This window comes from Gracilinanus agilis, chromosome 6 (assembly GCF_016433145.1).
Source record: "Gracilinanus agilis isolate LMUSP501 chromosome 6, AgileGrace, whole genome shotgun sequence".
In the NCBI taxonomy this organism is placed as follows: Eukaryota; Metazoa; Chordata; class Mammalia; order Didelphimorphia; family Didelphidae; genus Gracilinanus; species Gracilinanus agilis.
In genome coordinates this window covers 256088229-256115895 of record NC_058135.1, presented here as the reverse complement: position 1 = coordinate 256115895, position 27667 = coordinate 256088229, and the positions used below count along the sequence as shown (strand labels likewise).

General features: G+C 41.8%; 1 protein-coding gene across 1 annotated transcript in view; it reads left to right on the top strand.

The window, feature by feature from the left end:
• WT1 (WT1 transcription factor) overlaps positions 1 to 27474 on the top strand; it is a 65817-nt gene extending 38343 nt beyond the window's left edge. Inside the window, exons 5-9 of the mRNA XM_044680678.1 lie at positions 9557 to 9653; positions 14762 to 14912; positions 19484 to 19573; positions 20176 to 20268; positions 26056 to 27474. Of these exons, the coding sequence (XP_044536613.1) occupies positions 9557 to 9653; positions 14762 to 14912; positions 19484 to 19573; positions 20176 to 20268; positions 26056 to 26177 (553 nt within the window). The 3' untranslated portion in view covers positions 26178 to 27474. The remainder of the gene's footprint in view (positions 1 to 9556; positions 9654 to 14761; positions 14913 to 19483; positions 19574 to 20175; positions 20269 to 26055) is intronic.
• The last annotated feature ends 193 nt before the right edge of the window (positions 27475 to 27667 follow it).

Here is a 27667-nt window from a genome sequence, read left to right as displayed (position 1 = left end):
AGACAGAGACAGAGACACACAGAGAGAGACAGAGACAGAGACACACAGAGAGAGACAGAGACAGAGACACACAGAGAGAGACAGAGACAGAGACACACAGAGAGAGACAGAGACAGAGACACACAGAGAGAGACAGAGACAGAGATAGAGAGACAGACAGAGAGAGAGATACAGAGAGAGAAAGAGAGACAGAGGGAGAGACACAGAGAGACAGAGAGAGACAGACAGACAGAGAGACAGAGACACACAGAGAGAGAGACAGAGAGATAGAAAGACAGACAGAGACACACAGAGACACAGAGAGAGAGACAGAGAAATAAACAGTCAGACAGACAGAGAGACAGAGACACACATACAGACAGAGACAGAGACACAGAGAAATACAGACAGACAGAAAGACACCCACAGAGATAAAGAGCAACAGAGATAGAAACAGAGAGAGACAGAGAGACACATATTGACTGTTAACCCCTGGGCAAGTACCTTAACTACTAAAAGCTCTAAGCAACTAAGATCCTAAGTTGCAGAGGGCTTGTGTCTCTGAAGGCAGGACCTTCACTGATGGAGAAAGGCAAGAAGGGAGAGAGGTTTGTTTTCTAAATTCAGAGCCTGAATTCCATTTCCTAGGATGGACCAAAGGCTAGAACTGTCCCATGGCACTTGCTTTCATCTTGATTAACCTGGGAGACAATAACCAGGTGAAGACAATGCATCACCATCCGGAGTTTAGGAATGAGACAACTGAGACTTCCCTAGCCAATAAGAGAAGGTGTATGAGAGAGGTTGCAGGCCCCAGGTTTTTCCATTTTGAATATTCATTTGAAATGTTAATTGTTTTCAGAAAGTACTATTCTCTCCCCCCCCCCCACACACACATACACATTTTCCTATTGATCTAGCTGTTGAGCGCAGTTCTGCTTTTCCTCCTCTGTAGGTTACATCCACTTCTTTTCTTTTCTTTTTTTTAAGAAACCAATCGCATGCTCTGTGGAAGATCAAAATAAATCATTTTTTTTTTAAAAAGGAGCTCTTCTCCAAGTACTAAGGCTCTCCTAGGCCTCCTTCAGGAGAGGGCTCAGAATTCAATGGCTCAGAGAGATGAGAATTCACGTTATATAGAGGCTGCTTTTACAAACGCCAAGGCAAATTCTGAGGCAAGTTTTCCTGGGTTTATTTTTCGACTGCCTAGGAAAAGATTATGTATAGTCCAGGTTCAGACTATTGTAGGAAATGAAGTCACTAGATGTAGGGTGAGCTGATAACTATTCTTGCTCTCTTGTTGCCTTGGTGGGATCAGGACAAAGTGTTTACAAAAGATCATGATGGGTCATTTGGATTACTCTACTCAAGACAGCGAGGTGGGACACTTAACTTCCATTTGCCTCAGTTTCCTCATCTGGAAAATGGGGATAATAATAGCACCTACCTCAAAGGGCTGTTGTGAATATAAAATGAGATAATAACTGTAAAGTGCTTAGCATAGTACCCAGCCCATATTAGGTGCTAGAAAGGTTAATTATTATTATTTAGAAGAATCCTATCCAAGCACTGCTTTGCAAAACCATAACTAGAGTGAGGCAAACTGGTTTTTGCTTCAGAGTGCTGAAATCTACAGGGCATAAAAATTTAGTGCATGAATTTTTTTTTTGCATGAATTTTTTTAATTCAACCTACAAGCATTTATTAAGCACCTCATGTATTCCAGGTGCTATGCTAGATGCTGGATTTAGAAAAATTTTTAAAAAAAAATCACCTACCCTCAAGGAGCTTATATTCTATTGGGACTTTATTTTTTTTTCAATTTTTTTAATTTTGAATATTTTCTCCTAGTTACATGTTTCCTGTTCTTTCCCTCTCCCCCAATCCCCCCTAGTCCCCCTTAGCCAACACACAATTCCGCTGGGTTTTACATGTATCACTGATCAAGACCTAATTCCATATTATTGATAGTTGGACTAGAGTTATCGTTTAGTGTCTACATCCCCATCTATTAGGACTTTAACACTGTAGAAGCCACTAAACTCATTAATTTCCTCTCATACCCAGCTGAATTTGGCTCAATTCCTGCTTGTGCTATTTTCACATGATGAATTGCAGGGTTGATTTGAAGGTTCATTTTGTCTTACTTGTGCTGAGCAATGCTTGCAAAAAAAAAATACCCAAATGATTAAATATTGCTTCACTGATGAAACACATTTTTTTTCATACCAACATAAATATTGAGTCATAGAATGGCAATTTAAACATCCTGAGGAGGGTATGTCATGGACTTGCCTGGCCAGCCCTGCCCTTCACATTAAAAACAAACAAATGCAAATCTGGCCTCGGACACTTCCTAGCTAGGTGACCCTGGGTAGGTCACTTAACTCCCATTGCCTAGCCCTTACCACTCTTCTGCCTTGGAGCCAAAACATACACAGTAGTGATTCCAAGATGGAAGGTAACGGTTTAAAAAAAAGACACACACACACACACACACACACACACACACACACACAAATATGATTTCCTGAAAGGAAATAAAAAAAAAAAACAGAGAAGCTGATGATGGCCTGCACCATACCCACATAAAGAGAACAAGGCTAGATTCAGTTCTCAAAACCCTTGTGCGTCATCCATGGGAAAATGGCTCTAGCTGCCCCATGTTGCTAACAAAGGCTAACCATTGCCATTGGTTTCTAAGCAAGCAACTCTATCACAGTACTGAGAAAGAAGTAGATCTTGGATTTGGGACCCAGGACACAAGATTATCCATCAACCAAAAACACATCGAATATGTGCTAAACATTGTGCCTTGGCATATAAAGACAGAAAATGAAAGATTCCCTGCCCTCAGAGAGTTTATATTCAATCAGGACAGATAACACAAACTAACATAAATATATCCAGAGTAAAAAGGCCATCGATTTAAGGTCGGGATTGACCCTGCCAGATCTTTAGTGCAAAGACTCTCAGTTTGCAAATAGAGAATTTAAGTGACTTAATTGTGTTCTTTGCTTAAAGTAATACAGGTTAGAGGAAGGCAGTGATTTAGATGAGAAAAGAAGCCAGGCCTTTTGATTCTGAATCCATTATACTTTACTGTGAACACAATGCCTCATCCTAGTGATGGAATAATCTTCCTAATAGGCTGCTCTGACATTATTAAAAACAATTTACTTTCTGTTCTATCAATTCTGAGACAGAAGAGTGGCAAGGGCTAGGCAATTAGAGTCAAGTGACTTGCCCAGAGTCACACAGCTAGGAAATGTCTGAGATCAGATTTGAATCCAGGTCCTCCCTACTCTGAGCCTAGACCTCTATCCACTGAACTACCTAGCTGCCCCACACTGTTTTGAAAAAAAAAAAAAAAAGCAACCTCCAGGGGACTCCCATTTCCTTCCAAATAAAATGTAAAATCCAGATTCTAGCACTTAAGGTTCTCCACCATCTACCACTAGCCTACCTTCGTCTGCTATTTCCTTCTGTACTCTGTTTTAGCCAAATCTGAATTTGATGTTCTTGTCCTGCCCTCTCCGAATCTTTGTTCACATTATTTCATACACCTGGAATAGATCTCCCTCAATCCAATTTCTTTCTTTCCCTCTTTCAGGGCCCAAACTCAGCTGCTACCTCCTACAGGCAGCTTTTCTTGATTACTCCCTCTTCAGATGAAGCAGATCATTTCCAGATTTCTTCTCTCACATTACCTGATCCTTCTGTTTGTATTTCTCAGAGTCTTCCCTGTGTCACAGCTATTCGTGTACATCCTTCCCTTTTTCCCTTCCCCTATTATATTATAAACTCCTTGAGAGTAGGAGATGTCCTATTTATCTTTCAGTCACTAATATCTTACACACATTGGAGATGCTTAGAGTGAGTTTGGCATGAGCTCTAGCCCTGGAGTCTAGAAGGTCAGTATATGCTTGATCAATTGAGGAGGCAGGAGTGAATACTACCGTAGTACAAGTAGCATTGGCTTTCAAGGTAAGAGGTCTAGGTTCAAATCTTACCTCCATTATTTATTGCCCGTGTGATCTTAGTCAAGTCAATCGCTTAATCCCCCTGGGACCTAGTTTCTTCATCTGTAAAATTGGGGAGGGGAATGGCCTAGATGACTTCTGAGTCCCCTTCCAGCTCTAAATCTGTGACTCTGTGCTCCTGTGACTAACAGCCAAGGGGAATCAGAAACATTTCCTGGATCAGAAACTCATTTAGTTTACTCATCTGCCAAATGGGGATAAAAATACCTTTACTATCAACCTCACAGGGCTGTTGTGAGGAATGTTTTTTTGTAAGCCTTAAAGCACCATGGAAATGCAAGTTGTTATTACTCTAGTTTTGTTGTGAAAGCATCACTGGGAAATTCTGAATCATGGTCCTCCTGGAGCTCATCTACCTCACCCAGTTCAGAGTGAATAAATCAATCAACAAACATGTGTAAAGCATCTTCTGTGTGCTGGGAACTGTTCTCGGCATGAGGGTCCCAAAGAAAATAAGTGAAAAACACCCTATTTGCAATAAGCTGACAATCAAACATCTACTACACAGCTTTTAGAAGATTCTTCATTTTCTTAATTTCACAATTTGGTTTCTTCATTTGTGACAATATCCATTGCATCCACCTTTGACTATGTCCATTGGGGTGACGCTCTCACTTCCTACAGAACTCTGAACTCAACAAATGGGCAGAAAGAACTTCAAGGGCCATATCAGTCAAAAGCTTTGATTTCATTTCTTTCTTAGTTGTTTCCCATGCACGGTTGGCCAGCAATATTAATTTATTTTCCTTATGACATTGATGTGCCCTCTCGTTCCCTAGAGAGCCACTAGATAAGCTGGGTAGTACAGTGGATAGAGCACTGGACCCAGAGTCAGGATCCCCTGAATTTGAATCTTGCTTTAGATGCTTGCTAGCCATGTGACCCTGGACAAGCCACTTAGCCTGTTGGTGCCCTGGTTTCCCCATCTGTAAAACAAGAATAACAATAGCTCCCTTTTCACAGAGTTGTTGAGAGGATCAAATGGGTTTACATGTGTAAAGTAAAGCACTATATAAATGCTGGTTATTATTATTAGCATGTTCATAATGCTAAGATTTGTAATGTCAGAGATTGGATGCTCAGGGTGCCAATCAACTGAGGAGACATCCCTGAGAGAACAGTGATCTATAAATTTAATGAAATATTATCATGCTTGATAGAAATGTTGGATATGAAGAATTCACAGAAACATGAGAAATCTCAAGTGAATTTATGCTAAGTAAAGAAAGTAGAATAAGGAAAACAACATACACAATGGCCACGGCAATGCTCTAAAATGAATGAATGAATGAATTAATGCCTTTTTGCCTTTTTTGACCATAAAAATCACTTGATATGACACCTCCCTCCCCATACTAGAATATTCAATTGTAACAAAGTAAAACAGTTCAACAGAACCAGCAGTGACAGATTTGCCAGCACATGAAATATCTTGTGCCTGGATCTTCCTACCTCTGTCTCTCTGGAGAGGGAAGAGGTGGCTTTGGGCATTGGTCCTCTGGAACCAATATTGCTCATGGTCTTTCATTTCATTTCATTTATTTTTTTCTTTTATAACTCTTACCTTCCATCTTAGAATCAATGTTGTGTATTGGTTCCAAGGCAGAAGAGCAGTAAGGACTAGGCAATGGGGGTTAAGTGACTTGCCCAGGGTCACACAGCTGGTCTTTCATTTTAGAGCATTGCTGCGGCCATTGTATATGTTGTTTTCCTGATTCTACTTTCTTTTCTCAGCATCAATTCACTTGAGATTTTTCATGTTTCTGTAAATTCTTCATATCCAACATTTCTATCAAGCATGATAATATTCCATTAAATTTATAGATCACTGTTCTCTCAGGGATGTCTCCTTGGTTGATTGGCACCCTGGGTGGCGAGTTCTCTTCCCCCTTCTGATTTTTACATTCTTTTGCAGTACTGATCTGTCTCCTTAAAAAACTGAGTGTCTTATGGGTGATGGTTGTAGCTTCGAGAATGTGAAGAAGGAAGTAAAGAATCAAGAATATATTAAGCACCTAGCACTTTATAAATATTATCTCACTGAATCCTTACAACAATCCTGGAAGGAAGGCGCTATTTCTATTTTCATTTTACAGTTGAGAAAACTGAGTCATACAACAATTAAGCGACTTGCCTAGGCCCAAACAGCTAATAAGTACTTCAGGTTAGATTCGAATTCAAGTCTTCCTGACTGCAGACTCAGGACTTTATTATCCGGGCCACCCAACTGTCTCTGAAATAAGAGATGGCTAAAGAGAGTTACAACACACGTCTCCAAACTTGTTATCATGATCCCACACCAAGAAACCAGAGAAGTCTTTCTTAAAATCCTGGCATCAGAACTAAATGGGAAATTCTATAGCTACCCCTTCTCCAAATCAGTGGGTTGTCCATTTACCTGGAAAATGTTCCCTCTCCCTTTTGTGGCCTCCAAATTCCTCATCTATAACATGAGAAAGTTGAATTAGGTCAGTGATTCCCAAAGTGGGCGCCACCGCCCCCTGGTGGGTGCTGCAGCAATCCAAGGGAATGGTGATGGCCACAGGTGCATTTATCTTTCCTAGTAATTGCTATTAAAATTAAAAAAATTAATTTCCAGGGGCGCTAAGTAATATTTTTTTCTGGAAAGGGGGCGGTAGGCCAAAAAAGTTTGGGAACCACTGAATTAGGTGATATGTAAGGCCCATTTTGGCTCAAACTCCTCTCATTTATTCATGGGGCAGAGACAGTAAAGAAGATGAGCCATCATCTCTGGATTCTGGCCACTGGGGAAGGGATATGACATATAGACAGTGTGGTTTAATGGACTGAGTGCAGAACTTGAAACCTGGGATTGGGTTCAAATCCTGTTCTGCCTCTTACTGCTTTTATGATTTTAAGTTTCTTTACCTCTTGGGACCTTGATTTTCTCATTGTAAAAGGAGGATTTAAGTGACTCTTTGAACTCTAGATGATCCTACAAAATAAATATAATAAGGATTTTTAGTGGCTAGGAGGGCTCAAATGGAGAGGTAGGGAGTATTTGAGAAGGGAGGACAGTTCAACAGCTTCTAGTTGGAGGGGGTAAGGTGGGGAATCCGGAGGAGCTTCTGGGAGGACAGGATACCTGGGCTAGACCTTGAAGGTACTGAAAGATTTCAACAAGTAGACTTGTGGGAAGGAGTGGGGTAATCCATTCTTTGAAGTGGGCAATGGGTATATTAGTGTATGAAGTGGTAGAAAAACTAATCAGCTCCTATCAGGCCCAGGGCTACAAGAGACCTCAGGGACTACCTGGTCCAACCCTTCATTTTACAGATAAGGAACCTGAAGCCAAGGGAGGAGACATGACTTGTCCATGGTCCTATAGGTAGTCAGGGTCTGAGGCAAGATTCGAACCTAGAGGCGATATTCTCTTTTCTGACCCTGGCGAACAGAGAGCAACCTGACTTTAGTTTCAATGCAGAGTATGTCAAGGGAAGGTATGGAAAATCAAGCTGCAAAGATGGATTGGAGCCACAACGTGTGCAGGGTCTTAAATGCCAGGCTTGAGGAGTTTCCATTTTATTGGTTAAACAATGGGGAGCCATTGAAGGTGTTTGAGTAGATCAGAAGATGATATTGATGCACCTGGAAGATGCTTTTAACTGTGATGTGAAGGGACAGCTTAGAGAAGGGAGAGGCGGGAAGGAGAAAGACCAGATAGGATCCTACTGAAATGGCCTAGGCAAGGGGTGATGAGGGCCATATTTAAAGGTAATAGCCATGGCAGAGGCAAAGAAAGGACAGACAAGAGATTTCACTGAGGTAGAGATAATAGGACTGTGGCAACCGATTGAAGGTGGGATGCGATGGAGAAGGAAGACACGACTGGGAAAATCAGTCATTAAGACACATCTCTGCATACTTTCCAGCTTCTGGTTATGTGGTTTATCTGGCAGCTAGTTGGCTAGAGTGGATAGGGTGCCAGGTCTGGAGTCAGGAAGACCTGGGTTCAAATTTGGCCTCAGACACCTGCTCTCTATGTGACCCATTAACTCTGCCACTTGAATCTGTTAAGAACAAGTCACTTAACCATGTTTGCCTCAGTTTCCTCATCTGGAAAATGAGCTTGGGAAGGAAATGGCATCCCACTCTAGTATCTGCCAAGGAAAACCCAAACGGACACAATCAAATAACTCAACAATAACAAGTATAGTTCATAGATTTAGATCTAGAAGGGACCGTGGAGACCATCTAGTCCAGTGGTTCCCAAACTTTTTTTGGCCTACCACCCCTTTTCCAGAAAAAATATTACTTAGGGTCCCTGGAAATTATGAAACTACTTATTGAACTCAGAATAGAATGGAATACAAAAAAGTGTGGCCATCACTGCCTTCTGGATCGCTGCAGCACCCACCAGGGGGCGGTGGCGTCCACTTTGGGAATCACTGATCTAGCCCAATCTACTCATTTTACAGATGAGGAAACTGAGGTTAAGTGATAGCTTCAAAGTCACACCAGTAGTGCATAGCCTCTTAGGAAGTTCTATGGTGGAAAGTGAAGCTCTTATCTCCTCTAGGATTGGAAGAGGGGTTGGAATCAAGATTTTCCCGACTCCAAGTTGCACCTTTTACTCCCTACACCATCTTGCTTAACAAGGTCTCAGGAACATTACTGATGTATGGATACTAATTCTAGCTGCCTGGAGATGCATAGAGCACGAATCTATTGTGCCAACCCATCCTGGGGGTGGGGCAGGGGATGAACATTCCCAGTGGCCTTCTCTTGGAGGGCCTTTATCCTTGGCTGTTCTTCCCTAGATCAGTCACCAACATTTTCTACTTGTAGATTGCTGGGAGAAATCTTTCCCATCTTAAGTGTTTTTCTTAACTCCCCTAGATTTTCCCGAATGCTTTAGTCAGGAGGGTGATGATATTCTAATGTTTTTTTTCTTGGGGGGGGGGGGGTTGGACATGTCAGGGATTTATCTTTGGACCCAGCCTGGAATAGGCACAAAGGGTTAAACTAATCTGGAAAGCTGATCTGGGGGTTAAGTGTAGCCATGACACTGATTTGTAACCCCCACTTCTCAGGACACGGCATCTATTCTTGTAAATGTCATCACTTTCTTGGTGCTATCTGGTAATATCTGAGTCATGAGGTGCTGACAAAAATCCAGGGTACTTAAAGTTTAACTTGAAGCATTCTGCTCATTCCTCAGATGCTCTCCCTCGCCAGGCCTGCCGTTTAGACGGTAAACATCTAGCTGGAAATGTAGTTCTGCCCTCGGCGTGCTCTCTGCTTACCCTGCTGAGGGGCAGACCCCGGTTTTTGGGTACCAGGGACCCCAAGTCATGGCTAATGAGGGAGGCAGGAACAGGATGCAAAGGGAAGCCAGGGGAAGGAAGAAGCAGTTTGCTTCAGTCATCCAGCTCTGCATTTAAGCTAGTTTGGCTTCCCCTTCCCCTTGCTGGAGTTAAAAGCCAGATCTCGGTTCCCCTTTGGATTGGGAGCTTGGCGTCTCCAAGAGGGGGCTGGGAATTTCATGACTTCTTTTCTTTTTGTGCTTACAGCCACACTACAGGATACGAAAACGATAACCACACCACGCCAATCCTCTGTGGGGCCCAGTATAGAATACACACTCACGGTGTCTTCAGAGGAATACAAGTGAGTATTGTGGCAATGGAAGCCGCTTCTCCACCCCTTCTTCCTTCTTCTCCAAACAGGCTTTTTGGTTCTTTGCTGAGTAGTCACCGGGCATCCACTAATCTGCTGCTAATTATAGGGCTGCTTTGTTGACAGCAAGAACCCCAATCCTCCAGATAAGCTGGTTTCCTACTCGTCTGCAGGCCAATATAAACTCTATGACTCAAACCAAGATCCTTCCTGCTGCTTCCTTCTCCCTGACTTTCCTTTACCTTGAGAAGCTGGAAGAACCGAGTTTGCATCCAGCTATCTATAGTGGGTCTCAATTTTCTCACCTGTAAAGATGGTGAATACTAACACCTGCCTTGGTCTCCAAGGTTTAGCAACTGTGTGACCATGGACAGGGCATATCTAGGTGGTGCAATGGATAGAGTGAAGGGTCTGGAGTCAGGAAGACCCGAGTTCAAATCTGGCTTCAGATACAGACTCGCAAGTCACTTAACCACGTTTGTCTCAATTTCTTCATCTGTCAAGTAAGCCGGAGAAGGAAATGGCAAACTATTCTAATATCTTTGACAAAAAAAGACCCCAGGGGCAGCTGGGTATCTCAGTGGATTGAGAGTCAGGCCTAGAGACGGGAGGTCCTAGGTTCAAATCTGGCCTCAAACACTTCCCAGCTGTGTGACCCTGGGCAAGTCACTTGACCCCCATTGCCCACCCTTACCACTCTTCCACCTAAGAGCCAATACACAGAAGTTAAGGGCTTAAAAAAAACACAAATAAACAAAAAAAAAAGACCCCAAATGGGGTCGAAGAGTCAGAAATGATTGAACACACCAAACAGCATTGACTGAAGACAAGTTATGAAATCATAAATTTAGAGCTAGAAGGATCTTCAGGGTTTGTCAGGTCTAACCTCCATCATTTAACAAAGGAAGAAACTGAGGTTCCAAGTCTAGCTTTGTATCTAATAAACTAAACCGACTCTCTGGCCTCCACTTCCCTCATCTATAAAATAGAGATGATTAGACTTGCAGTCTCAATCTCACATGAGGGTCAAGCACTTGGCAGATTAAAATGTCAGATATTCTCTATTGAGGGTGGTCTCACTATTGGGCTGGCCTGGCATATTGGTTTCCCCCACAGAAGGAGAGAGCCACCCTAACAAAGGGCTAGTGTAAGGGAAAGAGCCACCTCCAGGGAGCCGCAAATCCAAGGAAAAATAAAAGTTAACAAGTTTCTGAGAAATCAGAGAAGTTTGTTGAAGGCCCCCTTCCCAGCTCTCTTCGATGGCCCCCAAATGGACACAGTTAACAAAGGTTGCCACTGTACCCGGCTCCTATTGTTACAATTCATATCACACTGGCGATGTTTTCTTCAAAGTAACCAGAGCCCAAGATTAGCAATAACTGGAATTGGCCAGGGGGCTGCTGGCATCCCAGCTGAGACATCCTGGTTAATGTTTCCACTGAAGTTTCTTTGTAACGGAACACAGTGATCTCACTTTTCTCTGCCTTCCAGTGGGGTGAGATTGAACTGATGTTACAGATAATCCATTCATCTAATATAGAAAACTCCATATACCATTAGGTTGAATTCGATTCAGTATAACCAACATTTTGTAAGCCTCTCTTATGTGTGAGGCACTAGGAAGACCAAAGGGGAAAAAAAGAAAAGAGAAAGAGAATAAGAAAGAGAATAATAAAGAAAAAATGAGAATGAGGAGAGGAAAAGAAAGTAAATGAAGGAAAAAGAATGAAAGAAAAAGTAATGGAGATAGGAAGGAAAGAGTGAAAGAAGGAGAAATGTAGGAAGAGAGTGAGGAAAGAAGGGATAAAGAAAGGAGGGAGGAAGGAAAAAAGGAACAAAGAAAAGGAGGAAGGAAGAGAGGGACAGAAAGAAAAAGAAAGGAAGGAAAGAAGGAAGAAAGGAAGAAAGAAAGAAGGAAGGAAGAAAAAGAAAGAAGAGAAGGAGGGAGGCAGAAGAAAGGAAGGGAAGAGAGACAGAGAGGGTTATTGCAAATTATGGAAAAGGATAGTATTTGCTTTGACTTCCTTTTGGTCTCCTCCAACCTTCCCTGCTTAATTTCAGTGACCAGTGGTTAGAACTACAAAGGAGAATTGGAGAATAGAATTGTAGAATGTCAGTCAGTGCTGGAAGAGACTTGAAGGATCACCCACTCTAACTCCCTAATTTTACAACTGAATAGAATAACATTGCTACATTTCTTAATTTTTCTATCAAAATTTATAAAATTCAAAATGACGTCCATGAAACCTTGATTAGTTGTGCCAGTGCCCTGTGGCAAGTCAGTCCTTTGATTTCATCTGGTATCTAACAATACATTTCGAACAGTACATGGCAGCCTATGAAACAGACTTCCGTGTTTGATCTGAGAATTTCCAAAATGCAGGCTTGCTTGACCTCTTGCCATGTCTTGTCTAGTCTGTTACACCTATGAAAACAATGTGGAAGTCAGTATGGAGTAGTGGAAAAAATACTTTGCTGGGTTGAAAGAGAACTGGATCCTGGTTCCAGCTCTGTGACTAATTATCTGGGTAGCCTAGGTGGCACAGTGACCTGGAATCAGAAAAACTCATCTCCCTCAGTTCAAATCTGGCCTCAGACACTTGCCGTTTGCCTCGGTTTCCTCATCTGTAAAATTAGCTGGAAAAGGCAAAAGCAAACCTTGTCAGTATCTTTGCCAGGAAGACCCCAAATGGGATCATGAAGAATGGGATATGACTGAAAAATGAGCCAATTAAGTTCCAAGTCTCCATTCCTCGTATACGTGGTCTCTAATGTTCCTTTCAGCTCTAGCATTTTAAAATTTAAACTCTCAGTTTTTAAAAGTCTTCTCTTCTGCCTTATTGATTCTTTCTAAGGCAGAAGAGCAGTAAGGGCTAAGCAATGAGGGGTAAATGACTTGCCCAGGGTCACAGAGTTAAGAAATGTCTGAGGCCATATTTAAATCCAGACCTGGCTCACTATCCTCTGAGCCACTTAGCTGTCCCTCTCTTCCAGTTTTAACATTCTATGTTCTATGTTCTAAGGTCTCTTCCATCTCTAGCATTCTATGATCTACGTTCCAAAGTGCTTTATAGCTCTAAAACTTTCTGGCTTTCTCTGACATTCTCCATCTTAAAGCCTTTCTAAGCATCCTAAGATTCTAACATTTTTAAGCACTGTGCATTAAGGAAATCATTCATTCATTCACTCACTCATCCATCCATCTTTCTATTGATTTTATTTTTTATTTTTTTAAACCCTTAACTTCTGTGTATTGGCTCTTAGGTGGAAGAGTGGTAAGGGTGGGCAATGGGGGTCAAGTGACTTGCCCAGGGTCACACAGCTGGGAAGTGTCTGAGGCCGGATTTGAACCTAGGACCTCTAGGCCTGGCTCTCAATCCACTGAGCTGCCCAGCTGCCCCCTTTCTATTGAATTTAACAAACACCTATGATATGCAAAATTCTATGCCAGGCATCAAAGGAGAGAATTCAAATGTCTCCCTAATGGACAAGGTGATCTTTAGATGTAGGAGAATCTAGAAAACTGTAGCTTGGTACCTTGGTGTTTGTACCTAGAATAAAGAATCTTTTTTAAAATTTTTATTTTTAGAAAAATTTTCCATGGTTACATGATTCACGTTCATACTCTTCCCATCAACCCCCCCCCCATGCCCTTTCTGTAGCCAACATGAATTTCCACTGGGTTTTACATGTGTCATCGATCAAGACCTTTTTCCATACTGTTGATAGTTACATGGGATGCTCGTTTAGAGTCTACATCCCAAATCATAAGTAAGAAATCTTGAGAAAACTAGACGGTCAATTAAAATAACTTAAGAGATGTATGGGTAACTGAAGACAGACTAAAATATTAAGCGATCAGGACAAAAAAGATAGATATAGTTGGCAGTGGGCAATTGGTCTCACAGTCAGGAAGACCTGAATTCAAGTCTACCAGTTGTGCTACCCTGGGAAAGTCACATAACCTCTTAGCAAGTCTTTCGGATTGTGACAGAGAAAGATACGATATACAAGAGTAGAGGATATTCCTAATGAGATCACAGTTTTTAAAAAATGGTCAGACTGAGTATGTTTTATACAAATTCCTTTTCTCTCACCTCCTCTTGTTATTACTTTGAGGAACGGCATGGCATGAAGGAAAGAGTTCTGGACTTGGAGTTAGGAAAAGCATGAGTTGAAATCTTACTTCTGATACTAGTTGGGTGACCCTGAGCAAGTTACTAAATGATGGAGACTCTGTTTCTTTGGGATAATAATATCCATTCTTATCTATGCCACAAGGTCATCATGAGAAATCAATGGGATGATATACATAAGACACTTTGTAAATCTGGCGGCAAAATAGAAACGTTGGCTAGTCTTCTTCATTGGGGCTTATTTCCCAAAGAAGAATCATGAGGTCCAAAATTTGAGAAACTTTATAGTTTTTGGAATCAATGGCTTGCTTTTAATGTATGACCTCATGGCCTGCCATGGAGGAGAGGAAGGGCAGGGACTTACGATGCACTGAGAGTTTTCTTAGGTCATCACTTTATCAGAGTTCTTTCTTTTCCTTCCATTCTTTTTTTTTAAAACCCTTACCTTCTGTCTTAGAATCAATACTAGGTATTGGTTCTAAGGCAGAAGAATGGTAAGGGATAGGCCAGTGGTTCCCAAACTTTTTTGGCCTACCGCCCCCTTTCCAGAAAAAATATTACTTAGCACCCTCTGGAAATTATGAAACTATTTATTGAACTCAGAATAGAATGTAATACAAAGTATGGCCATCACTGCCCCCCTGGATTGCTGCAGCACCCACCAGGGGGCAATGGCACCCACTTTGGGAATCACTGGGATAGGTAATGGGGGTTAAGTGACTTGCCCAGGGTCACATAGCTGGGAATTTTCTGAGTTCAGATTTGAACCCAGGACCTCCTGTTTCTGGGCCTGACTCTCAATCCACTGAGCCACCCAGATGCCCCCTTTTCCTTCCATTCTTGGTGTAATTACTGCTCCTTTCTTCCCAGGGACAGACCTGGATGTTTTGCTCTATCCTTTACTATTCTGTTTCAAGAGGAAACACCCCACAGTCCATCTGACCTGTGGCTTTGTCATTGCAGGATGTCCGGCGAGTGCCTGGGGTAGCCCCTACTATCGTGAGGTCGGCCACAGAGACCAATGAGAAACGCCCATTCATGTGCGCCTATCCAGGCTGCAACAAGAGATACTTTAAGCTGTCCCACTTACAGATGCATAGCAGAAAACATACTGGTAAGTCACTCCCATTACCCTTTATCCCATGTTTGACAGAAACAAGTTCCTGCCATAAAGGCTTCTTATGTTGGATTTACCTTTAGAACATATCAGGTATTTAGAACCTGAATCCAAATGGGTTTCAGGGATGCTGGGAAGGAAGCAAGGGATTTTTGTGGTGGAAAGCAAGGAGTGTTTTGAGAAGTTTAAGGATGGGCTAAAGGGGATGAATGAAAGAATAAAAGGATACAGCTTGGAGCCTCCAAAATCCAACCCCTTACAGATGAGAAAATGGAGGTGCTGAGAGGTTCCTTCATATAACTAGTGACTGTCTCAAGTAGGATTTGAACTCAGGTCTCCCAAACTCCAAGTTTTGTGCTTTATTCATTTCTCCATACTTCTGTCAGTCCTAGAATTTCTCCTGGTGGTACTATATCTGAAATATTGTGCTCAGTATTTTAGGAAGACTACCGGTAAGCCAGAGAATGACTGTGGAGGAAACAGGATATTGAAGACCCTCAAGTTTTTACCATATGAAAATTAGTTGAAAGAAGGAAATATATTTAATCTGGAGAAGACAAAATAAAGGGAAAGGAAGGAAGAAAATGCTAGCTGTTCTCAAATATAAAGATTGACACATGGGCAAGGTTTACTTAGATTTATTAGGTCATATCTAGGAGCAAAGAAGGGGGTAAGTTGCAAAGAGGTAAAAGACATGGAGGGCAGTGGCTAGTGTCCTAGTCTTGGAATAAGAAAGAAAAATTCATATCCTGCAGTAGACACTTTCTACTATCTTGCCCTACCTTCTGTCTTAGCACCAATTTGAATACAGAAGAGCAGAAAGGCCTAGGCAGTCGGGGTTAAGTGACTTGCCCAGGGTCACACAACTAGAAAATGTCTGAGGCTAGATTTAAACCCAATTCTTTCCATCTCCAGGTAAGGTAATCTATTCACTGTGCTACCTAGCTGCCCTTTAGTCATTTAATCTTAACCTATCCACCTCAGTTTCCTCATTTGTAAGGCAGGATAATAGTAGCACCTATTTCACAGGTTTGTAAAAACAAATCCTCACCTTATAGCAATGAACAAATGAAATAACCCAGGTGAATCTCTTTGCAAACCTTAGAGCACTACCGAAATGTTAGCTAATAGTAATAGGAGGAGGAGCAGTGGCAGCAGCAACAGTAGTAGTAGAGTAGTAGTAAGTCAAATTTTCCTAGCAATTAGTGTTATTTGAAAGTGGAATGTGAGACTTGGGGAGGGTAATTTCCAATCACTGGCAATCTTGAAGGAAAATCTAGATGGCAACTTGTTGGGGATGTTGGAAAGAAATCTTTCAGGTATAAATTGGATTTGATGGGCACTGAAGTTCTTTCCAACTTTGAGATTCAGTGAGTCTTTGCTTCCAAGGCTACTCTCCATCCCATTAGCCTATTCCTTCTTTGAGGGACCAACATTCGGGCCATAACTGAGGAGCAAAGAAGAAATTTAAAATATCAAAGGAAAATTTTGCTCTGCAAGCTGCTAGAAATGTTGAGAGGATTGAGAAGGGTAGAGTGTTTTGGGAAATCTTTTTTTTAATCTGTTAAAAAAGAGGCTACATGAATGCATAGAATAAGCCAGTTCATGAGAATATAATACTTATGAGGCCAAGGTCATGTTTTTCCTGGTGTTGAGGCCAGTTGGGTCTATTCTATTCATGGCCACAAACACTCCAGGCAGATCATAGATGACTTCCTGGAAGAGGTAGCATTTGCTTAGGGCTGTAAAGATCAAGTAGGAATTCAGTGGGCAAAGAAGGGGAAAGTATTCCCAGGAAACAATGCAACCAAAAGAATAGAGGGCACAAGGGCACAATCTGAGTTTGAGAGTCAGAGAGATGTTCAGTTTGGCTGAAGCATAACATGCATAAAGGGGTACAGAAGATAGTGCACTGAGCCTGGAGTCAGGAAGACCCAAATTCAAATGTTGCCTCAAATACTTAGTACTTATATGATCCTGGGCAAACCATGCAACCTCTGTTTACCCAACAGTAAAATGGGGATTATACATCTATCTTCTAGTGTTGTTAATGAGGATCAAATGAGATAATATTTGTAAAAAAAAGAAAGAAAAATAAAACCCTAGGCATAGTGCCTGGCACATGGTAGCTGTAAAAGATTGATTCTCTTCCCCTTCCCCTTTGTTTCCTTGGATAGAATGTGAGCCTTTTGAGGGCAGGTACAATTTTATATGTATCTTTGTACTGCCAATGCCTAATAGACTATCTGGCATATAGTGCCTAATAAATGCTTGTTGATTTATTGATTTTCAAGAAAAAATATGTATCTGTCTATGTGTCTGCCTATCTATCTATCTATCTATCTATCTATCTATCTATCTATCTATCTATCTGTCTGTCTATCTTTCTATTTGTCTGTCTGTCTATCTATCTTGATATACATGTATATATCTAGAACATGCATATGCATAAACATGTATACATTCATGTACATGTTATGTGTACATATATATGTGCATGCACACACATCAAGACAGTGTGAAATATGGGGATTTTGAACTGACCTTAAAGCCAGGAAATCCTGGGTTCAAGTCCAGCCTCTCAGTCAATAAACTTTAAGCTCCTACTATGTACCAGGCAGAGTGCTAAGCCTCTGACAATACTGGTGATGGAATCCTGGGTCAGTTACTGAACTTCCTCTCAGGGGCTGAGGCAGCTTCTAAATTGTAGAGAAGGTGCTCTCCTGCATTGGAGGAGGGAATTTCCTCATTTGGGAGTTCCTTATACCAGTGAAATCTCAGGTGCTGTCCCTATCTCTGTCCTATAGACCAAGATGCTATTTTAATCTATTGGCTACTTGGGTTGCTACAAAGCAGGGGTTCTTTGATAGTTTTCTTCTTTGCCATTGCCTTACACATAGTAGGTACTTAATAAATGATTAACTGATTTTTGGGGGGTCATGGCCCCCTCCTCTGGCACTACCTGTGGATACCTTTTCAGAATAAAGTATTTAAATAACTGAAGGGAATGCTAAATTTCCATTAGAAGTTAGTGAAATTATACTAATTTTTTTCTTCATTCTAGTTCACAAACCTCCTGGGGTTTATCAATGGGACTTCTGGGGATCCCTAAATCCCAGGTTCAGAACCCCTATTGTAGAGGGATTCCTGTTTCAGACAAGGGGTGGCCAAGATGGGCTCTAAGGTCCAGCTGAGGTTCCAAATTCCACGAACCTCTGATCTTGCTACTATTGTTAGCAATTCCCCCCTCCCCATAATGAATTTTTAAAAAAAATGTTGTGAGGACATTTATAGCCTCCTGGAAAATCACAGGATCCTCTTATGAGTCTGAGCTCTGGACATATCCTATTCCAACTTTCCACCTCTTAAACTTGGGAATCCCACAAAGAAGCCAGGAAGACCCTGAGGTCACTGATTTGGCCTGAATAGCTTAGTTCCCAGCATCGAGTGTGACTGACATTTCTGTGGAGGGGGCTTCACTTGCCGAGGCCAGACCTTACAAAGCAATTTCACAATCCAGTCATCTGATCTTCCCCATTAAAGAAGAAGCCAGAAATGTTTTGTAATTACAACTCCCATTTTGATGGCACTTTAAGGATTTTAAATCAGTTTTCCTATATTATCTTATTGGATGACTTCACAACAACTCTTTGAGATGGGTGCTATTATTGTTCCCATTTTACAGATTGGGAAACTGAGGATGAGGGAGATTTGTCCAAGGACATATAGCTATGAAGCATCTGATGCAGGATTCCAGCTTGGGTCTTTCTGACTATAAATTTAGCACTCTTGTAGGGATGCAATGTATCGTGTGTGGATAGAACACTGGAGACAAAAAAGGTCTGGAATTGAGTCCTTCTTCAGACACTAGCTAGCTGTGTTGTGATCCTGAGCAAGTCACTTGATCTCAGTCTCAGTTTCTTGCCCTTAAGGAATTTATATTAAAACTGTTTAGTTCAGGGGAGCTAGGTGGCTTGGTGGATAGAGTGCCAGGCCTAGAAATGGGAGGTCCAGGGTCCAAATTTGGCCTCAGACACTTCCTAGCTGGGTGACCCTGGGCAAGTCACTTAGCTTCCATTGTTTACCCATTATTACTCTTTTTCCCAGAACTGATAAATAGTATTGATTCTGAGACAGAAGGTAAGAGTTTAAAAAAAAAACACTCCTTGAGGGATGGGACTCATTTTGTTTTCTTTATTTTGCCTTTCCTTATTTGCCCAATCCTTAACACCATGTTTAAAACATAATAAATGCTTACAAATGTTTGTCGATGGCCTGGCACACAGTAGGCACTCAGTAAATCTTTATTGATTTGAATTTGAATAAATCCTTATTGAATTGAATGAAATCCAACGTCTTAGTTTCCCAGAACACACGACTCTGGATTTGCCATCAGTGATCTTATTTAAGGATGGTTGCAGAAATGGAGATTTGGTACTTTCCGGAAGAGAAGCCTTTCTTTCTTGCTTCTCTTTGGCACTCTCCAATCCCAATGGAGGCAGCCGTCCTGTGCCTCTGTGTCCCCAGTGCCTCACATTATTTCTCACATGGAATCTGTACTCTTTAAGGTGAGAAGCCCTACCAGTGTGACTTCAAGGACTGTGAACGGCGATTCTCTCGATCGGACCAACTCAAAAGACACCAAAGGAGACACACAGGTCTGTAGGTCCGGCTCTTGCCAGGACGTGAAGATTTTCTTGGCTCTCTTTAATGCTGAAGGCTGCTAGTTGGAATTAGGTCATGAGTCAGTCTTCTGTTTGGTGTTTCCACTAAGGTTTCTCCTCTCTGTTGGCTTTCTGCTTCAAACAAAGAAAACCAAGATATTATTTTAATCACTCTGGTTTCTCCTCCCAACCGCAGAATAATAGTCTCATTAGCAGTCATCTGAAAGTTATGAGACAGAGACAGAGAGATGGAAAGAGGAGACAAGAGGAGGCGAGAGGAGAGGGGGATAGATTGGAGGAATGGGGAATTTGTTATATGTGACTCACTTTCCAAACTGACTCAGAAGATATATTTTAGTTTTTACAGACCTGAGAAGTATCAGAACATTTCTGGTTGGGAACCTAACTCTCAAGGCAGAAGAGGGCTGGTCCGGAGAGCCATCTGTTCCCCAAGTTTGGAATCAATAGCGATCCTAATGAGGAGTAGACATTAGCTTTACTAACTGTTGGAAGTAGCTTTTGGGGGGACGTACTTTAGCCGCCTTGCTCTGCCCGGAGGGTTACAGTTTGGGACAAGACTCTCTCTATCTATTTAGGTGTGAAACCATTCCAGTGTAAAACCTGTCAGAGAAAGTTCTCCCGGTCCGACCACCTGAAGACTCACACCAGGACTCATACAGGTAAAACAAGTGCGTAAAACTTTTCTTCACATTTATTTTTTCATTATTTTCTTGATGTATGCGGAATGAAGTTGTTTATGATAAGAGGGGATCCAAATCAAGGCAGGCCTAGCCCAACCCAAGGCAAATCCCAGTTCACTGAAATGTTCAAGAAAGGAAGAAAGCAAAGAGGCCGAGGCAGAGACAAGAAGAACCCTTGCTCCCACCCCCATGGCATGTTTAAAAAAAAATGATCTCTGGAGAGGTAGAGGAGAGTCTTGTTCAAAATCAAGTTTTAGCCCCTATCTATTTTTTAGAGGAAGCTCGGCTTCAGTGGAAAAGCAACCGGCCACAAAACCACCAAATAACTTCTCTTTCTTGATCTTACTAAGATCATTCTCTCTATTTTGGGAGAGACGGGCCACCTTAGCTCAGTTTTAGAGATCTTGTAGCCATTATCCCAAGGCCAGGAATGATTCTTGCGGGGCTGAGGGAACATGTTTGAGAGAACCAAAGAATGTTAGAGCCTTAAAGAACCATTTAGCCCCACACTCTTCTAGAATAGATGAGTCAACTGAGGTCCAGAGGAGTTAAGTGTTTTTCCCCAAGGTCAGATACCTCCTTCTGAGGGGCATCATGGTAGAGTGCAAAGAGTACTGGAATTGGAGCTAAGCCAGTTCAAATCTTGACTCTGATCCTAGCTGTGTGATGCTAGGCTAGCCTTTATTCCTCTCTGAGACTTAGTTTCCCTCATCTGGTAAACTGGAGGTAATATTTCAAATACTGCATGCCATCTCCATAGTTGTTGGCAGGAAAGTTATTCTAAGCCATAGAGCCTATTGGAAGTAGGAGGGAATAGCAGAGATCAAGGAATCATAGTTTTAGAACTAGAAGGATCCTTAAAGACCATTTAATCATCTCTCCTCTTTTTATAGATGAGGTCACGAGGCTTAGAAAGATAACGTGACTTGTCTAAGGTCACACAGGCACTAAGAATCAGAGCTAGAACTTGAACCCAAATGTTCTGGGTTTTTCCATACCATGACCCAGTGGTCAAGAACATGGATTTTATATTATTTCTTATATTCCATCAGAAGGGATGCTTTTCACAAACCAGTATGTATATTTTGTTTTGTTTGCCTATAGAAGCAATAATGACAGTGCTTCTTTTTGGAAAGGAAGGGAGGGGAATAAGCATTTAAATTGCACCTACTAGGTGCCAGGCACTACGCTAAGTGCTTTATAAATATTATCTCATTTGATCCTCACAACAACTCTGCGAGGTAGGTGCTGCTATTATCATCCCCATTTTACAGTTGAGGAAAATGAGGCAAATAGAGGTTTAGTGACTTGCCCAGAGTCACACAGCTATTAAGTGTCTGAGGCTGAATTTGAACTCAGATCTTCCTGATTCCAGACCCAGAGCTCTCTCCACTGTGTCACCTAGCTGCCCTTACATTAGCATTGTACAGTATGATTCTCATCCGTGATCTCACATAACCCACGCTACTGCCCTTAGTTGCTCACCTTGAAATATGTACTGAGGCTGTTTCTCCCCTCCACAATGGTAGGGAGAGTGAGGATTGGCTTTGGCAGAGATGAGCTTGCCTTCTGCAGAGATGCTAGGGATAACAGGGTCATAGGAGTTAGATTTGGAAGGACTCTTTAAGATCATTTCATCTGTCCCCCTCATTATATGGAAAGTCCTAAGAAGGAAATGATGTCCCTACAGCCCCAGAAGGTCTCTCTGTGCTATTTATTTCCTACGTCACCACGTCTGGTATGACGATATGTGTTGCAGTCTCAGATTGACCTGATATAGCACAGAGTTCCCAAGGACAGGATCCAACAGCATGTATACAATATTTCACTTGGCTCCTCTTTGCATACATAGAGGGCATTGAAAAATTCTTAATAAAATTTTAAGCATTAATAGCTGAAAATGATGGCACTAAGACTTTTGGGATACCCTCTCCATTTGGGGAAGCTTCTCCTTTTTCTGGGGGAAATGCCCCTCCCAAAACTCCCATACTCCCATATGATGCAGAAGAACCCAGCATAGGGAGAGTTGGAAAAATTACCCAGATGCCTTTAGAAATTGTACCTGTGCTCAATAATTCAGTTGATAATTTCATTTGAAAATAGCCTCAATCAATGGGATAGTTGACATAAACAAGGAAGAATCATTTGCTTTGCTGAATTTTCCCCACTTTTAAAAATTGTATAAAATTGAAACAAAAATTGAAAAAAAACTCTAGCATAGTGATGATTGGTGACCCTTTTCAGCTTGTGTCCATGTCTAGTTTTCAGAACTGAATTCTCCTCCTCCTCAACACAATGAAATCTAGCACACCAAATCCATGTCCTGGTGGTCAGAAAGGCCGTCCCTAGGGCCATTGGTGGCTTTCTAAGATCCATCAGATAGTCTGTAGAGTGATTTCCTGTAGTATTTTTGACCATCATTAAGCCATATCTATTAGTCTACTTCTGTCAAGCCATGTGAGCATTTTTAGAAATTGGAAAATAAAGGACTTTATTGACCTCAAGTAGCCAACTCTTTGGGTGGGCACCATGAGATCTTTTTAGATGGGAGTTTGGTCTAGAGTTTTAGGCAAAGCTTGATAAAGCAAGACTTCAACAAAGCAGGACTAACTCAATGGGAACCCTCACTGGGACATTGCTTTTCTGCCTAGGAGAGTCAAGTATCTGCCCGGTCTATACGACTCTTCTTCATGTCTAGGGACCTTCCTATTCACCTTTTGACAAAGGGAGATACCAGTGTAATCACATAGGCCAGAGATGGCAAACCTTTTAGAGATGGATTGCTGGGCCCCTTTCCCAACCCACCCCCCCTAGACTGAGTGCCATGGCACCTTCCCCCAGGGAACAAGTACCAGGTGCATCCTGTTCCCCCTTACCCCACATGGGGGAGGGAGAATGTGCTCCCATTGGGCTGCTGGGTGTAGGGTTGGGTGATGTAAGGAATGTTCTTAGCAAATGTAGAGAGGGGGAGAGGAGTGACCTAAGAGCCCTGCTCCCCTTCAGCTCAGCCTCCTGTGAGCTGCCCACCTTCTCCCCTTTGTGCTCCCATTGGGGTGGGTGAAGTAAAAAAATGTCATCAGGCGTGGTAGAAAAGGGGAGGGGAGCAGCTCTGCCTAAGTCCCTCTGCCTCTCTAGTAACAAACTCTGGGGGATGGGGAGGGTGGCTGCATGCCCACAGAGAGCATTCTGTGTGCCATCTTTGGCACCTGTGCCATAGGTTCACCATCACTGACATAGGTTATCCATTGGTCATCCCCTGCGCTCTCTCTCTCTCTCTCTCTCTCTCTCTCTCTCTCTCTCTCTCTCTCTCTCTCTGAAACTAACACTGAGGATGGAACCTTTGAGACTTTTCTATCACAAGATCATATACATTTATGAAAAAAGTTATTCATAAGAGGCTCGGTAAAGCAGAAGTGCCTAGGACCTACAAACACCTTAATTTAGCCTGATTCCTTCCATATCTTTTATTCTATTCCATGCCATGCAAAATTTTCAGTTACCAAGAAAACATTCACTGAGGTTCATTGTGCTCCATTTATTGAGGCAAGCAAGAAAACTAGTGGTTTTTACAAAGTTTTTTTTAGTTTAAAAATAAAGTTTCCCTCTTCAGATATGAGTTGGTATAGAACCATCATCCCTAAGGTTCCTCCCATCTCAAGGACCCTAGGACTTAAGGAAGGAAATAAAAAGAGATTTTCTGTTTAAATTTGAGTGAACCAAAATATTCCATTTACTGAAACTTCTCTATTCCTCAAATCTTCTGACTAATTGAGATTTGATTTTGTTACTTTTGTTTTTTAGGGACTCGATCGGCTTTTAATTAAATGTCAAAGCATAGGAGCTAATGGACCATCTCATGTGTCTTAATAATTAGAATATTACAATCTATATATTTCTCCTATAACCCAGGGGTTCTTAACTGGGAACCTGTGAACTTTAAAAAAATTATAGTTCAATCTGTTTGATTTCCTTTGTAATCTTATGTATTTTATGTATTTATAAATATTATTCTAAGAAAGACTCTATAGGTGTTACCAGATTCCCAAAGGCATCGATCCATGAATACAAAGAAAAGCTGAAGAACCCTACCTTATACAATGCTCTTTAAATCTCTCCGTTTTAAGGATCTCTCTAGAAAACACTAAATCAGAGAATCTCAGAGACAGGAATAACCTCAGAAGTCATCTCCTTAATAAGCCCATCCCTTAATAAGATTCTCTTCTACCTTATCTCTGAGAAGTAGCCACTCCATCTCCTGCGATGGACTTGAGACAGTTCATTACAATTCTGGCTAGATCTAAACACAATTGTTTGGAACGGTCTCCTTATATTAAAAAGCTAAAATCTACCTCTGCTTCTTTGATCTGTTGGTCCTACTTCTGAACTCTGAGACTAAGCAAATACATTTTTCTTTTCCCCACGAAAACTCTTAAGTATTTGTAAATAGAGAGTATGTACCCCCTAAGTCTTCTCTTTTCCAGGGTAAATATCACCAGTGTGGTGCAGTGGAAAGAATGCTGGATTTGGAGTCAGAGGACCTGGGTTCGAATCCCAGCTCTGCTACTTACTACCTGTGTAACCTTGGGCAAGTCACCTCACTTCCTTGGGCCTCAGTTTCCTCATCTGTAAAATGAGGGAGGGGGGTTGGACTAGATAACAACTGAGGTCCAGGTCTAAGCCTATGCTCCTATGATCACAATTCCTTCCATCTGTTCTCATATGGCATGACTTTCAGTCCTGTCACCTTCTCGATGGTCAATATCTTTCCTAAACTGTGGCATCCAGGACTGAACACAATGCTACAGATGTGGTCCTCTGATCAAGGCAGAGGAGAGGGTGAGTGCTATCACCTCCCTGGTCCTGGAGACTCTATTTCTGTTAATGTTACCTAAGATGGCATTAAAGCCACATCACATTTCCGATTCATATTAAGCTTGCTTTTTTTCAGGAAAAGAGCCCCAACTAATTTTGAGTTTCAGAATCACAGAACTTCAGAGTTGGAAGGGACCTCAGTGGCCATCTAGTCCAAACCTTATCTATATGAGAATTAGTGGCCTTCTACTCATTGTGTCAAATGATAATGGATATAAATACAATATATTATTATTCTATTACTCACACTAGAAGGATGGTCTATGATATTCAATAACACGGTGAAAGATGGTCATCCATCTTTTTCTGGAGGACCTTCAGTGAAAGAGCCCCCACTAGTGGGCTTCATGGTACAATTGGGGAGAATGTAGGATTTAGAGGCACAAGATATGAATTCACCACCCAGATCAGCTACTTGTTGCCTTAGGCAAGTTATTTATGTTTCTGGACCTCAGTTCTCTCACGTATAAAATGAGGGGATTGGAGTATATTACTTCTGAGTGGTTTAGTGGAAAGAGCTCTAGAGACAGGTTCAAATTTCCAGCCCTGGACACTCGCTCTCTATGTGACCTTGGGTAAGTCATAACCTCCTTAGGTTTTGATGACCTCGTCTGTAAAATGAGGGGGTTGGACTTCATCACCTGTAAGGTCCCTTCCAGCTCCAAGTCACTTCCCTTCTCTGAGATGCAGTTCCCTCATCAGTAACATGAGGGCACTGGACTAGCCGACCTCTCGGGTCCCTTCTGGTTCTAAATCCTGTGATCCGATGACTTCCCACGGCAGCTCCTTCTGTTCCTTTATCATGACTTCACCTAAGCCTTTGATCCTGGCCCCGTCTTTGGTACTGTGCATGTGCCCGCTTCCTCAGATACTCGCACCCCTGACTGGCTCTTCTATTAACAGGTGAAAAGCCCTTCAGCTGCCGGTGGCCCAGTTGCCAGAAAAAATTTGCCCGTTCAGACGAGTTAGTACGTCACCACAACATGCACCAAAGGAACATGACGAAGCTTCAGCTGACACTGTAAGGGGTCGAGTTCAAGGATGCGTCTATGTTCCAGGCAGGACACTCTATGAACCACTATGGAATCGGGCTTTTAAACTCATCCTCGGCCACCTTTATAATAAGGAAACCACAACCATGAAGACAAGTTACCTGTTTGGAGCCAGTTCCGGATTTTTCAGGCAGCAGGGTGGCCGCCATTTCCCCATCTCTTCATTTATTCGCCGGGGCTCAATGTCCCATTTTTAGTAAGACCTGTATTGTCTCTCACCTGGGATTCTCACTGTGAAAGACAGTTGCCGTTGGTAGGTCTCCTTCCCCACCCCCTTCTCTGAAGTCCCAAGAAACCCTGAGCTTCTCTTGGGATGGATTCATGACATTATTTTCCGCTGTGGAATATTTATAGGCTGGGGCATGTCTATGTGTCTGCTAATGTAAACTTTGTCACGGTTTCCATTTACTAACAGCAAGGCATAAATCAGAAAACCAGGGCATTTGGGGGTGGGGTGGGCTGGGTTTCTCACACTGCACTCCCTCGGGTCAGGCGAGATTCTAACCTGGATGACAGGAATATCTCTTCCACCAGTTGACTTCAAGAGAAAAACAAATCCATGTTTATAAAGCAGCTAAACAAGAAATCGAAACTAATCCATACCTCTACACTGAACCCATAAGAATCTTATCAGTAAGTTAACTTGTCTTTAATACTGTCACAGTCATCTGAAGAAACCGTTCTCTGGAGCTGAAATTTTATTATTATTTTTGTCTTTATTTTGATATGAATCGCAGCTTATTTTTAGAGATGTTTGCGTCTCCTCACGTTAGAGAAACAGAAAACTGTTCTAATCATTTGGGACTTTATTGTAATGGTGAGACCACGCTGGTTATGTGGCTTCGAAGTTGTAAAAATTAAGATGGAACTGAGAGAAAAAGGGGGCTGGTCCAGGATCTCCATTGAGAAATTGTTCCTTAGTAACTTAAAAAACTCTGGGTCTACAAGAAATGTTGGGGGGGGGGGGAAGAAAGAGACTTATCAGTGTGAGAAAATATATTGTTTTGGGGGGAGGATCTTTTTTTGTTCTATTTTGAGGGAGGGAATTTATTATTTTAACTGTGGCTTGAAATGATTGTGTAAATATCTATCTGATAATGCATTGCTCTTAGCCAATTAAAATTAGAAAGTGTATAAATATTAGATGCCTCACTGTTCAATGTTACTGTTTTAACATATTGATGATGATAATGATGACGATGATAACACTTAAGAATGTAATCTGCATTTTTCACCTTCAATTTCAATTAAAACCCATTCAAAAAGGAAACGTGAGATTCCAAAATCTGCCTTATGTCAAAACAAGTATTAGATTGCAAATGTTTTTGTTCATGTGGGGCTAATTCCCCCCTTCCCTCCCTCTTTCCCTCCTTTCCTTCCTTCCTTCGTTCCTTCCTTCCTTCCTTCCCTCCTTTCTTCCTTTGTTCCTTCCTTCCTTCCCTCCTTCCTTCCTTCCCTCCTTC